Raw genomic sequence first — 17,188 nt, 5'->3', positions numbered from 1 at the left:
TCAACCAGTAAATCTGCTACAAAAGACAATTTGAATCAACACGATTATGACAGAGGTGATTGAACTCAGTGCCGATTAGATAAAATATTTTCGAAAGTTTTTGAACCTCGTTTTCCAAATACGTCTAATTTAAATGGCATCTAACGCCTATGAAAATAGGCGAATTATTATATATTTGAAGCAATAGCTTCAATTAAAACTTTCATCAACATTTCACAAGCACCATGTCAAAAAGTCCATTGTGCAAATGAGAGAATCCTTTGAACAAATATCAATCTGCAAATCTTCAATAACAGTAGGTACATTATATACGGTTGTAAGAAAACTAGGACAGTCTTTTGAAACGAAAACTAGCTGCCTTCCTTGGCAGAGAAGGCGCAATTGATAGTTCGTCTCATAATTTAATGATAGACGGTCTTGACGGAAACGTGGATTCGACCAATCAAGTAACTCTAAATGTTTTAAAGTCGGTAACATGCACGTATGAATTATTCATTCAATCATGGTAATGTATTCAATCACTCCAAAAATTGTCTAGTCGTAACCAAGTTAATATTGATCCCAGGTCAGTATGCAATTGATGGAAATAAAAGAGCTGATGTGCTTTGTCTCATCAATTAGCAGGACATGTAACATTCTGTGGCTTATCTGCTTTTGTTGCTCGAACCGCTACCATCTGATCATCTAGTATATGGAAAAACTTCAAGATGATTCGCGTAACTTTTCTAAAGGACCTAAGTAACAACGAGAGATTCTCTATCTGTCTCTTCTTTTTCGCTTGTCGCACCAATGCAAATTTAAAACATCAGCACCTTATCATCAGGACAAATCTTCTACACGATTATGGGGAGTGTGTGCTGCTTGAGCCACAAATGTTGATACCATCAGTTTACCGAGCTCAAACCAATTTGGATTAGGTCTATGTGCAACTGTTCAAAAGGGCTTCATAGGATTCGGTTGATTACTTTAATCAACGGTACGAGTATCTCATGCGATGAGATGATTTCAGGGAAACTAAAAACCGTATTTAGTAAAATATTCTATAGTTGGTATTTCAATTATTAGAACAAATTCTAATCAAGATACAGCAAATTTTCGTATGAAAAATGGCACCTAAATGACTACTTCAGTTGTTTCTTCTCTTACCTGTCGGCTCTATCACGCTCCAGTTGTGCGAGTTCAACATCGTCCAAGCTTGGTACCATGAATCGTGCCATTAAGAATTGAGACTGCTGCTGAGACGCTGCCGCTGCCGCAGCTGCAACCGATACATTGCCAAGGATGTTGTTGCATGCTCCAATACCGGATGATACCATTGGCAGTGAAGATGACGAAGCTATCGGTGCATCCCGGGAACCGGCGTTGAGTGTGATAATCGAACTGGACTGCTGTGATGTACTGACATTTCCCGTAGTGTTACTGCCACCGGTAGCATTGGCCGTCGAACTCACTACTGGTTGCTGCTGACGTCGGGGCAATCGTTCCAGCTGCTGGCGCGCGGCCTTGAAATATAAATATAAACATTATTATACAATTGCAATCATTTCTTGATTTTCAGTATTCAATTTCATTGATACACCTTTTCAAACATCACAATGAACATAATTATTAGAAACTAGTGTAACAGATAGATTGTTTTAAGTCTTAGTAGGAAATAACGTAGGTTTCCTTCAACAGTAAAAAATATTTCAGCAGCACATTAAATTTATTCGCAACTAAAGTTTGTTTATAATCCCTAACAACCAAATAGTTCTGTATGCATGTGTACAACACCTGCACAACACACGTCTCCTTATGCCTGTGATATTGCTAAGTTCCCATCCTTTTGTACGCGATGAATTATAACAGTCGCGGGCGAAACCGTCGCCAGAATCGTCGCGGGGGCAAATATCTAGTAAATCAATAACTTACGTGCTGTACAAGCATAATATATACTTATAACTTACATACAGCCAAGCAGATTGCGACGATTTCAAGCTTTCAAAAAAGTGAGCAGCGCGTTTTGTTACCAAAGAAACGGGCAATATCTATATGTACCTAGTAAACTAAATTAGTGAGTAGGAATGTGAGTGAAGGAATTTGAGAAATATAAAATCCGAGTTATGAGAGAGACCAAATGCCCTTAAAGCTTTTAAGACTTTCTCAAATACCTAAGCCATGTAAACTCAATAAACCAGTACTAGATTCCTGGTTACGACGCAGTAGAAGGAAATGAACCTGCCGGGAATGGTTCGAGTTTTCTATTTATTCGTCCAGATCAGCGTGGTCGGTGCTGGACACTTTCGATATACACCAGTATTTCGATATTCGTGCCTAAAATACCGGTAAAACACCGGTATTAGGAAATTTCCCGTTATTGGAAAAAAGGTTGGTGTTCTCCAGTCTTTATTTTTCAAACTTTAACTGTCAAATAACTGCTTAGTAAAGTATAGAATTTAATCAAAGACAACAAGCTCAGCGATATATTTCTTGTAATAGAACACATTTTACTATCCAACAATTGAGAACGCTCTTTTCGCTTTCATCAAAATCTGATAAATCGTACAAGCGTGTCAGGAATGGTCCCCTCAGCCTAGCAAGAATTGTCGGTCAGACATCCGATACAAATGAATCATTTATTTGCGTCTATCGGACGATGGCCGAATAATTCTTGCTGAGATTTCTTTATAGGTAGTATAGGAAAATTCACTTTTGATTATTTTCAAAGAATCTGCTGGTAGAATGAGTGCTTTGCCTGACCGTATTTGCTACCATTCAGACTGTCTTAGTCCATTCTGCGGAATTCCTGATGACACAGGTATTGCAAATCGAGCTGAGACAATCAGAAAGTCGAAATTTATGGCCAATTACAATCGTTTGATCAATAAAGAAAAAATATACGAGCGAATATCATCTTCGAAATCTCCAATCTCGGTTTCGTACAAGATGGCATTAGTCGTTGTTCTAACGCCGAGAGTAAAATCTCGAAACTTAATTTTTGCTCCAAAATAGTGGAGCACTAATACGAATCAGACTTCAGAATCTCTGGAGATATGGTTTGTGGCGTCGATCAGGGTATTTTTCTTCTTTATGGACTCATCACTGCGACCAGTATCGTGGATCTATTGTGATATCACCCGACCCAAGCAACAATGTGAATTTTATTGTACTCTTATGGTGGTCTTCTAGACCAATTTTGGCCTTAAATGCCATCATAAGAGTGTAACTTGGGGAGTGTTTGCTGTTATTCTCGAACACGGCAAGGGAGCGGATGTCCTCCATAAGTAGCGTTACGGCTTCAATTCCGTAAAGAACCCCCCTCAAGAGCGATTTTGAATAGTCACGTTAAGACACTCAACCGTCGCCACATCTCGCAAGGACTCGAGTGTCCCTGGGATGCGCGCGAAACACATCACACATCACTATAGCTCTAATCACGTTAGTTTGTCCGGAACCGAAACATGCATTATGTGCCATGGCTTATCAAAACCAAGCTGTAAGATTGCTGGTCAAGACTGTATAATATGCTGCTTTGAAATCAATAAAGATGTGATGCGTGGCCACGTTGCACTCATTTCTGCAAGATCTGTCGAATGGTAAAAATCAAAAAATTTGGTCCGAAGATACGCGTGCATCCATGAAGCCTGCTTTTTACAGACAGGACAAACCACTCCTTTCATCCATTCCTCCGATAACTTCTCCTCCTCCTCCCAAATCTTGGAAATAACCCAGTGTAGAATCATTACCAACGTTTCTCGGCCATATTTATAAGACTCGGCTGTAAGGCGGTCCTTACCAGCGGCTTTGCTGGTCTTCAGCAACCCGATCTCTCGTTTGACTTCTCGGAGATCAAGTGCTGGAGCATTACTATCTTCCATGGATTAACTTCCGTTCCGCCTACTTCTGCAATTGCACCATTGAGGTGTTCATCGAATAACTGCTTCCACCTGTCGACCACCTTGCGCTCGTTTGTGATTAGATTCCCTTTTTCGTCCCTGCATATGTTGGATTTCGGCGCGTAGCCCTTACGAGATTAGTTCATCTTGATAAAATCGCGCGCCATTAGCCCGGAATAATTGTCCTAATTATTCTCTCTCTCTCTCTCTCGATCTTTGTCCTCCTTTTGGCGCTGTTTACTCCTCAGGGTCGTGGAAAACCGGTTCCTTGCTCGTCGATATTCGGTCAAGTGGCAATACTCAGGTAATCTTTGCAAGCTTTTTTTCTCCATTAAATACCTCTTTGATGACCGAACGTATTTTGTCTCAATCGTTTTCGAGCTTCGAAGTAGGTACTTAACTCCTCGCTTCATCCAGTATTCACGCGTAGTTCTTATCCAGCTGCCTAGTGTTCAACTGAGGAGAATAGTTTTGATGTGACTGATGGTAGTAGGTGATGGTCAGAGTCAATATCCCTTGAAACGTATGTTCGTGATGTTAGAGAAGAACCAGCCATCTATGAGAACGCGGCCAATCTAAATAATTGTACGTTGGCCAGGTGATCAGGAGGGGGATATATTTGCGTGGCAAAAAAGTGCTTCGGATCACCAGCTTTCGGGAAGCTACGAAGTTTATAACTTGTTGGTCGTTATCGTTCGTTCGTCGGGTTCTATCACCGGTCTATACATTTCGTCCCGATCGACCTGGGCGTTCATATCCCCGATGATAATCTTGATGTCCCGTGCGAGTAGCTGTCGTACGTTGCCTCCAACGTCGCGAAGAACGCTTTCTTCTCATAGTCGGATCTATCTTTGTGCGGGCAAGGCCCATTGATGGTACTGTAATTGAAGAAACGGCCTATAATAGACACATGCTCTCGTTGATCGCTTTCCAATCTATCACGCGATGTTGCATTCTGCCCAACACTACTAGCTCCTTCCCAGTTCCTCGGTAGTGTCACCGCTCTGATGAAACCGGGACTTTCCGCCGCAAATCTTCAAAACGTTCTCTCTTTTGCGAATTTCCTGCAGAGCTACGATGCAATCCAAGAAACAATTTTTCAAAATTTTTTTTCTCGTTTACCGAGTTTTTATGTGTTAATGGTGAAAACATTATTGGGTTAATTTTTTTCTGAGTTATCTCAGAAAAAAACTAATGCCTAACGACGTCGTCGGCCGTAACCCAGGAACAATTAAAAAACGCGCAGTATTTTCAACATTAAATCGGTGAACAAGAAATATTTATTTTGAAAAATGTAATTATTATATAATAACACGCGTAATTATTTGAACCGACTACATCAGACAATCTTTGTTCTTGGAAAAATTTGAATTGAATTCAGTTATTTCAGAAATCAGAGTGCTTATGGTTAAATCTAAAAAATATACCTAAAACGACTATATGAATGTCTATTGACGATTGTTATTAAACACCACAATTACCGTAATATATGTGACAATAACGCCGAACAGTAAGCATATAAAGGCTCCTTCAAGAATGATAGTCCATAGAGTCGAGACTACTGAGTCAGTCGTAAACATTTAACAAATAGCACAAATGTCGCAGCACAGTTCTTGTAGTTGTAAGTTAACTATTTGCTACAATACATATATGCATTCACAGAGGTATTTGTAAAATTCGTGCGGTTAGAACTGATCGCCAGTCTCATCGTGTGCGGTATGTAATTGGTGGTGCATCCTTTTTTACAGTTTACTTTTTTACGACACAATTATCACGATTTTTTGTTTACTTGTTGTAATGCACGTATTTCATTGTCACTTCTTCTACTTCTCGTGAGTGCAATTTCGGCAGTCTGTGACGTGGTTAGGGACGAATTTGTTGTAAAAGATTCAAAACGGCTTCTTCGGATCCTTATAACAGGTCTCATAGGATTGATTTGATTCAAAAATCAGGATAATATCTTGGTGTTTTTAAAAATCTGATTCGAAATACGTACACACGCGGATATAATCTAAATGATCTGAAAGAAACGCGTGTTGGGCGATGCTTGTATTTTGCAAATTTTGACGACTGTTTGTGAACTACAATTTTCGAATTTTGCCCCGACTAGCGTCGCTGTAACATCGCAACTGGTGATTTGCTTTCATTTGGCAAACGATCACTGCATGGTCTGCCAAAAAAATAAAGATTTTTCTCGCGCGCGCTTGCCCAAGCCGCACTTAGCACTCGCTGTTCAAACGAATGGCACACGAAATACGCGGTTGGATAATTTTAGTTTGTGATTTTTAAAATTAAATTTCGGCTGACTTTGGTTATTTTGGTGACAAAAAATCTTCAACGTCAACTTCGGTCATTTGCGCTCAATATACATCAAACACACGACGTACGACTACTGCGATGTTTTCCGTTGCAGATGATTGTAATGTTTACAATTTTACTTTTCTCATCGTAGAAAAGTTATAGTTTGGCGACAGAAGTAAGCCTTTTGATTGTGGTTAACAGAATAGGTTAACATATACTAATCGACCTGATTCCGGGTACTAAGCAGAAGCAGCGCTCGTGCAGAAAAGCAAATGAGGTTTTTAAGGACTGACTCAAAGACAATTGATGCCAGTACAGTGATTCCTGGCCGAATAAAAATGCCATAATACGAATATTGATTGACAACGCACAGCATTAGAATGCTAGTAAAACTGAAAACACCGTACCATTTGCTATCTATAGGATGTATTCGTAGCAAATTGATTGAAGAGAATTTTTTAACTAAAGTTTAAAACTAAACAACCACATACTTCAATTTAACGAAAGTTTTTCCTTATATACTTAATTGAAATTATAAGTTGATAGTCCTTACCGACACTTGCTGCCTTTCTAGTTGAATTTGCATTTGCAGCTGTTGCAATTGAGATGGCTGTGGTGCACCACCACGTCGGACGCTGGACAACTGTTGTAACAATTCTGCGATGGGATCAACCGATTCTCGACCGGAAGGCGATAGTGTGGAAAGTCCTCCACCAGACGAGCTGAAGTGCATGTTGGATCGTCTCGAACGAGGCCCACCGAGGGCACGTCCTGAATGTGGCATCCTCCGTACACCTCCATGTCGGATGGCAGATGGTTCATCGTATAGCATTGGTTAAGGATAATATTTGCTCGTGATAGAATGCATACATGTGAATACAATTGAAAAGCAAACAGCTTTGATTACAGGTTTCTCATGGTAAGACAAACCCGTTTGTTTTGGTTTACCTATTTCCCAAAATGACCAAACGTAAATTTATAGTGTAAGTAAATATGGAGATTTTCCGAAAAAGTCACTCACTAATAATATGAAAATGAATTAATATAAACAATGATATCGAAAGTTCGAAAGATCACTTTGAAAGCCGGTAAGCACCCCCCTTCATCTGTCTTGCCTTTATCATTAGCATACTGTAGCAGGCAACTTTAATGAGAGACAGTGGAGTTTTCTGTGAAATCATCCGCAGTGTGGGGCACCGAATTAAGTATTCGTAAACGGTGGAACGATCAATACGATTTCATCTAAAAAGTTGGTATTCGCATTTTTCGTTTGTTATTGAAAACATACAAACGCCAAAGTAAACTTTTTTTACAAACATTTCCACTCAGGTATCTATTTGAATCGGGGTTTGTACAAAACAATTTTTTAATAGTTTTAATAACTCCTACGGCAATCGGCTCAAAATTTAGGTTTGGTCAAATTAAACATAGACAAGAGAAAGCAATACAATGATTGTTCGATAGAATAACACTTTTTGAAAAGGATATCAGAAATGATATTAAATCACGTGAACCACTTCGGTGCTCGAGGCTCAAATGGCCAGCGAAGTCGTCTGTCACCAAGTTGGGATCGCCTCCAGGTAATGCAGCGCACACCGGGCAGACGACTTCCAGTCCGGTGTCTGTGTGCTCGGAACTGACATGTTCAAGCAGAGCTGAATCGCTAAGCCCCATACGCTTGCAGTATGGACAGGTAAATGACTGCGGTTGATCCGGCGTTAGCACTTCACCGCCATAATAGAGCTCAAAATCGGATCTCGTCAAAATACACTGCATTGGATGGTCCGCCGAATGACGCGTGCTGGTTACTCCCTCTTCATAACAATTAGCGCACAGATCGTAGTCGTAGCAAATCAAGCATTTGTAGCGACGGCCGCGGAAGTTACTTTTTAAACACGAATCACAGCTGACACCTGTAATTGAAGAATATAAAAGAGATTATAATACACAACGTCAGAACTGAAGTAAAAATAATTATATAAGAACCCATGCCCCTGAGGCCTGAAAATCGATAATCGTAAAAGATTGTGAAACGCGTCTTACACCGCACTCATTTTGTGCAAGAAAGCAAAGCCGTGGGCTTAAACTGTCATTAGACATTACCCTTCTTTATCGACAGACTTCGCAGCCGGCTGTTTAGAGTACAGGAAAATAACGGGGACAGTGTATTAACGATCCTACTGACTATCTAAGCAAGCACCGCCTAGCCGAGAGTCGAACATACGACGACTGGCATGTTAGACCAGTATCGTACCTCGAAGCTATAACTGGGTGGTTATTTTGTTACCATTTTGTGCAGATTTGCCAAATACGGAACTTCAGTTCTCAACGTAATTCGCAGAAATCAATTGACGTAGCGCAAGGTTGATTAATACGAAAGTCGAGTACAGGAAAGTTACGGGGCTAGTGCAACAATCCACTGACGTAGGAAAAAACAACATTTTCAAAATGACTTGAATAAGCTAATGTATTAAAATGCATTTGCATAGCCGTAGAATTAGCTCAGTTTGATCATTCATAAAGTTGAGAAATATGTATCGGAAGCTACGCGACTTAAATCCTTTGAGCAAAGCTAACAAAGTTTGGTGAAACGAAACGCGTAATATGCGATTTTTTCGATTTTAAATAAACTGAAAATTTCAACAATTTATTGAAAATTATTAAACGCGAATTACAAGTTGATACGCTTTTGCTTACCCCTAGAAAAAACTACAAGGTATACAGCCCTAAGGGTTGTACGAAAGGGTGACGTAGGACTGTGTCATATAATCTCATTATATTGATAACATGTTTTAATCGATGAAGCATAACTTTATGTCTGATCATTAAATCAAAGACTAATGTAAACTGCATTTCTGGCATATGCATATTTGAGTATTTGTGAGTATCATTGTTTGAGTGTTTATTTGTAAAAGAAGAGCGAAATATTCTGATTTAATTCTTCATTGAATCAATGGTGGTTTTGAAAAAAAAACCGTTTGAAATTATTTGGTGGCCCTGAAAAGAACTATGTTTGAGCTGATAGCACTTCTTAAAAATCAGTACTATAATTACTGTTGCCAATATATAGATGGATGTCGCTATTCGGTCCTTTAGACTCTAGGACAGCGGTTCCCAACCTTTTTTCGGTTCGCGTACCCCCTGACGGATTTCCCTATACTGTTCTGCAGCGAACTAAAGTTTTGGCGAACCCCTGGGGGTTCGCGAACCCCCATTTGGGAACCGCTGCTCTAGGATGATGGTTGTCCGCTAATACAGGAGTGATAGGAAATACCAAATCACTGTAAAGTAGAAATGGATTAGTTTTATCAAAATACTGACCGTCCTTCAGTGCGATCGTGCGATAAATGAGCAGGCGGCGTACCAAGTGCACCATTTTATAGTCACTGGCACTGCCGCTGCTACTTGTAAGCTAGTGCTGCTGCTGCTGCTCAAATGATTATCTGACGCTGAATGAGCAAGCATTTCCCATGTTACCATGGTATAACGCAAAATGGAACGTTAACCATTTTAGAAATTGTAGAAAAATCTTTCCATTCTTCAATTACTATAGTTCTTATAAGAACTGTTCACGACCACAACGGCCTGCTGCTGAATTTGCGGATTACCTACGAATGGCCGAAACACAAACGGCCGAATCACGAATGGCCGAAACACAAATGGCCGAAATAACGAATGGCATAATATATCAAATGGCTGAATCACGAATGGCCGAATCAAAAAAGGCCGAATCACGAATGGCCGAATCACAAATGGCCGAAACACGAATGGCCGAACGTCATATTCGACCGAAAATATTCATAGCCTTCAACCTGCGCAAACGTTGGGTACATGCTGTCCTTACTAGCTGCCGCTCGTTCGGACTTAACTAAGGGATAATCCCTAATAGACAGTAAACCTAGGAAAATGCATGCACCTAAATAGTAGTGGTTTCTGCGGGGGGGCTGCCCCCCGCAGTGGCCGGCGCTTCCGACGGCGGGTCACCGGCGCACACTCGCGGCCTACGGCCGTCTCGCCCTGAATCATCTAGGAAACACTTGCTACTAACACGGTAAATACGTCTCGCACATTATAATGAAGATGTATTTATAATCAAGAAATATGAGGTAAAAACCTTTTTTTTTCCTTTTTTTCGGGTTATCCAACTGGTCGCTTAATAGCGTATAAAACTCTGCGCTGGGCCCTTTTGTGTTGTCAACAAAGTGTCAGGGAGACCTCAAACATCAGTTCTACCTGACGAGACAGGCACTGGCGCCCACTAAAACACAGGTAGAGCCCCAAGCATAGCCGTCACGCCTATACCCACAGGCGGAGGCGTTTCGGCCCTGCGCGGACTCCACGAACTGACTCTAAGATCTCTCTGCCAAAGGCCGGAATGTCATATTTTAAATATAATGATGATGATGAGAAGAAAAATAATAGATCGAATTTGTAAATGTGCTTTGGACTTTTTGTACCACTCGAGTTGCAATATGTGGTATAGTGAAGAAGTGGAGAATTCGTCAGCCCCGCCTGACACCGGTCTTCAACCGCGCGCCCGCTTTCAGTTTTCCAACACAAACAACCACAAATGAACCAATAGGTAAAACAAATTTCGGAGCATTAGTGGTTATCAACTTATCAGGGCAAATTTAATCTTTCATCCCCTTAGTATTCACAGTGCATTCCCACGATACAAAGTAAATTGAGCGCAGCACAAGCTGGACGTTCGCGGTAGTCGACAGAAGCTTCAAAATATAGAGACTCGCCCGCCTTCCAACCCTCGAGACCAAAGTGCTGTAAAGCTCTGGGCTTAAACGTCTCTTTAAGACTCGAGACCCCTTCCCATCGACAGAGCCCGCGGGCGGCCATCAGAGCTCAGGACAGCCACGGGGCCAGTGCAAAAATCCTACTCTATCTAGCAGTACCGCCTAGCCGAAACTCGAACACGCGACACGAATTGACCTAATTTTCCCATCTGCTACCTAAGAAGTGCTATTACCCGTAATCATTACAGAGTGGTCCTTCGGCATCCAATCGGATCTGGTATCCCGCTTACATCCCCTTACTAACCCTAAGCCCCCGACCAACTCAATCAATCCGACATTTTTCGGAGATATTTGTGACAGTTGTGATAAATAAGGATGAATCCCAGAAAACTTCATCTATTGTCAGAGATCCCCATGCTGGCCTTATTCTTAAGCGGAATAAAAGCACTTTCTGAACAACGCAACAATCACATTTGGTAAATTTTTACCCCGAGTCCCACTTGAAATCACAAAAGTATTTTGATATATACCCACATTCAGAAGTAAACGTGACCGCTGTTCATTTACTGATTAGTTAAAAAGCCCTACACCACGACAAGGTTCAGTTTTATCGTAGGGAAGAAATATGAGGTAAAAACCAGTATAAAAATTATCTTTCGTAGATATATGCTTATATTATAATTGTAATCTTATTCTTACTGTCATGGATTTTCATAAAGAAGTAAATGCAGTAAACTACAAGTTTATTACCCTATTACTAAAGCGGCCGAAATATTTGATTCAATATCCCGCCGTGTCCATCTTTGTTGACCGCACATAGCAAAGCCAACAGTTGTGTCCACTGTTGTTGAACACGGTTTGCTTTCCGCACGGTAGTTGGTAGTTGTCCTGTGAAAAATGAGTGCATCCGGCGATTCGTCCGATGTTGCTGGTTTCAACAACGAAGAAAGTGCACCTGTCGTTAAAATTGTGTTGTCGCAGGGAGGAAAGCCGATGCTTTCCATTGATGGGATACTATTCAATAAAAACAAGCAGAAGCGGAATGCTTCTAATGCTTTTTTCATTTCACACAAAATATAATAAAACAATTAAATATACGTGGACTAACATTACTCGACCAACACAGACATATTCATGGCGGTAAAACGGCTGCAGGTTTGTTGATAAAGTACTTTTATTTGATGTTTTTATAATGTAATAAAAATTCTAGGCTTCGTCTTTTCTGCCGCAAAATCGGATACAGGAGGCGTACGACGCGATGGAAGGATAGATGCCTGAAGAATTGAAGAATTTCCTTACATATTTTCGGAATACTTACATAAGTGGGTGGAACCGGAACGACAGGCCATTGTTTCACCCCACTCTGTGGTCAAATTTTAAGCCCGTCATTGACAAGCTACCGCGGACCACAAACAGCTTGGAAGCATGGCACCAACGATGGACAACCATTGTTGGTTCCCATCACCTGTCAATGACCAGGATCATCACAGAGCTGCGTTGGAGCAAAAGGCGATAGAGGGGAACATCCTTAGAATTCTTCAGGGGGATGTTCCGAATTCGTGCCGAAAAATAGATGAAAAAATCTACTCGAAATGTGTTAATGCTCACAAAATGAGCAGCAAAAATTTTGTTGACGCAGTTGCGCTTTTATTAAGCGCTAAAGGCGTTCGTAAAGCATGTTTTGTTTGTTTAATAGTAGTAGTTTGTTCTTTGGTTGATTAAAGTTATTTGTTAACTACTTGCCAATTCATAGTTTTTTATTGAGTAGTTATTTAGGCATTCCGAAAAATTTCGGCCTTTCGTGATTCGGCCATTCGTGATTCGGCCTTTTGTGATTCGGCCTTTCGTGGTTCGGCCATTCGTGATTCGGCCTTTCGTGATTCGGCCTTCTGTGACTGTTATTGAAATTCGGCCATTTGGATTTCGGCCATTCGTGATTCGGCCATTTGTGTTTCGGCCATTCGGTACCAGCCCGAATTTGCTGCCCGTCAGTCGATCCGTTTCCATTTGCTGTTGGTTTGCAAAAATAACCGTCAAAATGCCATTGGGTGCCTCGAATTGTTATCGAAGATGACATTAGATGCCGCAAAGGTCCTTGGATTTGCCTCCAATAGCCGCCAAAATGCTATCGTTGTTACCTCCTGATTGCTATCGGTGTTGGCTCTGATCGCGGGTGTTGCCGCCAAATGCCGTTGCTTTCGCCACCAATAGCCGTCGATGGTAAATACTGACCGTCCGTTAGTGCGATTGTGCGATGAATGAGCAGACGGCAAACCAAGAGTACTATTTTATAGTCACTGGCACTGCCGCTGCTGCTTGTAAGCTAGTGTAGGTAATGGAGGAAACCATATCGGCTGCTGCTGCTTAAATGATTGTCCGACACTGATTGAGCAAGCTATCGAACAATTTCGCATGTCTGCGATGGGGATAATGCAAAATGTAATGTTAAGTGCATCGTGTGGGATTCACGTTGGCCATTGCCCTCTGATTCCGCTTGTCTTTGGGACCGGTGTTGCCGTCAATAGCCATCGATGTTGCCGATTGGATTGGAAAAGGGGTGTGGCTTACAAAGTGGTCTCAAGGTTATCATTTGGATCCAAATCCTTTGGTGTATCTAATTGTCGTCCGTGCCTGTGAAGCTAGGCGATAACAAGGGAAATGTATGGAAAAATTCGACCTTGAATCTTTACACACATTTTCACTATTTAGCGTATAAAAAATTATTATTAGTATGTTACTATAAAATTGCTGGACATTTTATCTATCCAACGACATATTAACTGTTATGTTTCGTTCAGTAGTATAGTAGCTATTAGCGTTTGAAATATTTCATTCAAACGTTACACTTCTATTTCTCGTTTTTACAAAGTGCTACCCAGTCCCAGTATAGTAAACAAAGACGTAGTCCTACGTCAAAATTGACGTCTCATATTCAGTTCTTATTTGACATCCAGTTTCTTTTTAGTTGGGCCATAGACTGTAGTTTATTGGTGTTAAATAAAATATACCAGGCGCTTATTTGAAACCTTTTACTAAATAAATTATTATTAATTAATATTTTATATAATAAATTACTATAAATACTAAGTAAATTATTTTGTTTGTTTTGATTTCTTACAAGATGTATCTGCCAAAATATGATGGTGATGATTTCACACTACAAGATACATCGTCTTCTTATCCTAGTGGGCGTCTGCACTCCACGTTAGGAGCTGTTCAACTGAATTAAGAATTGCGTTGCTTGGACACTAAAGCCAAGATAGTAACCCCATCATGAGACTCGGACATGAACCAAACTACTATGAATAATCAAGTTAACACATATCGAATAAATGGGTATTGACAAAGGCAACAAAACAAGGACGACGAATGGAAACTTGGTACTTGGAGCTGCAGATTACTGTATTTCGTAGGTGATGACCGAGTGCTGCTCGATCTCTTTCGCAAGGGAGAGGAGATTTGGAAGATCCGTGGCGGAAAACGGAAGTTTTGTTAGACCGGAGACACTACCAACGAGCTTGGAATGGCTTTGTTGTATTGGTTAGAATACAAAATCGCATAATAAAATGAAAGGAACCCACTGTGTATCTACTAAGGATAAAAGACCGTTTCTCCAGTTACAGCATGATCAACGTGCACTGCCCGCACAAAGGTTGATCTGACGATGAGAAGGAAGCGTTCTACGCAGGTCAAGGCAACTTACGATAGCTGTTCGCGAGCTGTTCGTAGTTCAGATCATGCACGAGTACGGTTTTCCGGACAAACTGACGCGACTGATCAAAGCTACTCTGGAGCGAGTGATGTGTTACGTACGCGCTTCGGGGACACTCTCAAGTCCTTTCGAATCGCGCAGAGGGTTACGGCAAGGGGATGGACTGCCCTATATGTTATTCAATATCGCTATTGAAGGTGTGATCCGGCGAGCGGGCATCGAAACGAGAGGAACGATCTTCAGCAAGAGTAGCCAACTCCTAGCCTTTCCAGACGACCTCGACATCATTACTAGAAACCGTGGGACGGCGGAGGCATTCTACGCCAGACTAAAAACGGAGGCTAGGATGATAGGGCTACAAATTAATGCGTCGAAGACCAAATATATGGTAGGAAGAGGCTCACGGGAAAGTAACGTTTGCCTCCCACGGAGAGTGACTATTGACGGCGATGAACTGGAAGTGATTGATGAGTTCGTATATTTGGGATCTCTGGTCATCGCCGACAATAATACGAGTAAAGAGATCCAACGACGCATTCAAGTTGGAAATCGAGCCTACTTTTCCCTCCGCCAGACGTTTCGATCTAGGAGCATACGCCGCCGCACAAAGCTGACGGTGTTCAAAACGCTAATAAGATCGGTAGTCGTTTACGGACTTGAAACGGTAACTTTGCTTGTATTTGAACGAAAGGTGTTGCGGACTATGTTTGGCGGAGTGCAAACGGAAAGCGGAGAGTGGCGGAGACGTATGAATCACGAGCTACAGGCACTGCTTGGAGATTCCCATCGTATACCTGGCGAAAGTTGGGAGACTACGGTGGGCCGGTCACGTCGCAAGGATGCCGGACAACTGTGTAGTGAAATCCGTTCTCTTCAAGAACCCCACCGGTACCAGGAATAGAGGGGCTCAACGTGCACGATGGCTCGACCAGGTTGAAGCCGACTTGCGTGTGTCGAGACGCGCAACGAATTGGCGACGAGTAGCCCAGGACCGAGTACAATGGAGAGGAATTCTTGATACGGCAAGAGCCACCCCGGCTCTCGGCTGAATAAGTAAGTAAAGTGAGAAATACATGAGAATACTGAATGATTCAGTGCCTTCTTCCGAGGAGTTAAGTACTTCGTAGAGTATGGTCACAGAACAGAAGTGGAAGTCCGAACGATTCGGCGATCAAAACTGGTAACAGAGTCTTTTTTGTTTATATTTTTCTTTGGGAAGGTTTCCGCATAGAAGCGAATAACAGCAATATAAGCAAGCAGAACGCTCGCTGCCAATCGCATAGCAGCTTTCGCATGCTTTCATGTGCATTCGTATGCGTTCGTGTTTTCGTGGAAAAAAGTGACTCGCTACCGCCAGGTTCGCTAGTATCTATAGACAGTAGCATGTACGTGTTTGGATTTCTACTTCCACTTCTGTTCTGTGGTATGGTTGTAAACTGGCTTAACGGGAAACTAGTAGTCATTAACTTTTCGCTGGAGAGCCCAATTTCGGAAGCAGTTTTTGGGTCCAAAACTGGGGTTCTGCTTATAGAAATGCATTCACTGCGTTCGCCTTGCTAATCTGAACACAGCGAATATATATTCTTATGAACAAAATTGTTTCAAACATTGCTTTTGAAATTTGCAGAATCGATGACGACTAATTTCAGGGGGACCCTACTCTGGAAGATCGAAAAATAATGGATTTTCGTAATTTTTTTTAGATGGAATTAAGGTTAAAAGTGTATGCTGGTTATTGGTTAACGTATATTTGAAGATGTATTTTATTTTTTGGATGCCAAAATAGTGGTTATTATGCTGGTGGCACGTACCGCCAGCTGAGAAAACATGGTTTCGAGAAAAACGCGTTTAAAATTTAATGTTACTCGAATTCAATTTATTTGCATTCAAAGTTGCTGAGGTTACTTGATGGAAATGTTCAAATGAAACTTCAAAACCGACCGTCATGTTGAAGGGAAACTCCTTTTACTGACGCTGATTAAACCAGTTTTGAAGTGAAGCGGTGCTTCTTCAATAGAAACTGAAGCTTGATTGCTACATTGTTGAGTGACGATTTGCGATTGAAGGTGTCGTTGTTGGGCCGTGGTTTCGAGTATATTCTTACAATTATCGATATAATTGGTTAAGAGGAAGGGATGGCTACTCTTTTCTACGAACTCATTTTACTTTGGGCAACGAGGGTTTAGTAATAGCGCTACGAACAAGACTGACACATGCAGGGAAGCGAATAGACAAGAAGGAGAATTTCAAAATAAGTACATTCAATGCTATTGCTTATCTGGAAAGAGTCAAAGTCTGTCATTTCTTCCTCCTCATTAATTCATCATTATTCTAGCGAGTACATCATCATTTTAGTAGAGTAATAGAGTTTCTTCTGGATTCGACTCACTACCACATTCCACGTTCTAGAATTTTCATTATTATTATTATTCAGTGTTCGACTTCGACTTTGTCGTACAGACAGTTCATATCTTAAAAGTGTTAATCTAAATAGTGACTTAGTTGTCTATTGTAATCATACATATCACAAGTTTCGTTGAATCTTCGGCAAC

The 17,188-nt window shown here is 41.2% G+C and overlaps 1 protein-coding gene across 2 annotated transcripts in view; it reads right to left on the bottom strand.

The window, feature by feature from the left end:
- LOC128742684 (E3 ubiquitin-protein ligase KCMF1) overlaps window positions 1-17,188 on the bottom strand; it is a 32,585-nt gene that overhangs the window by 2,547 nt on the left and 12,850 nt on the right. For both annotated transcript variants that reach the window (XM_053839120.1, XM_053839119.1), the window contains 3 exons: window positions 7,665-8,089; window positions 6,730-6,999; window positions 1,147-1,502 (listed from right to left, as the gene is read on the bottom strand). In XM_053839120.1, the coding sequence (XP_053695095.1) occupies window positions 1,147-1,502; window positions 6,730-6,999; window positions 7,665-8,089 (1,051 nt within the window). The remainder of the gene's footprint in view (window positions 1-1,146; window positions 1,503-6,729; window positions 7,000-7,664; window positions 8,090-17,188) is intronic.

Source organism: Sabethes cyaneus, chromosome 3 (genome assembly GCF_943734655.1).
Source record: "Sabethes cyaneus chromosome 3, idSabCyanKW18_F2, whole genome shotgun sequence".
Classification (NCBI taxonomy): Eukaryota; Metazoa; Arthropoda; class Insecta; order Diptera; family Culicidae; genus Sabethes; species Sabethes cyaneus.
Note: the sequence above shows the minus strand (reverse complement) of the source record. Positions and strands in the feature narration are given on the sequence as shown.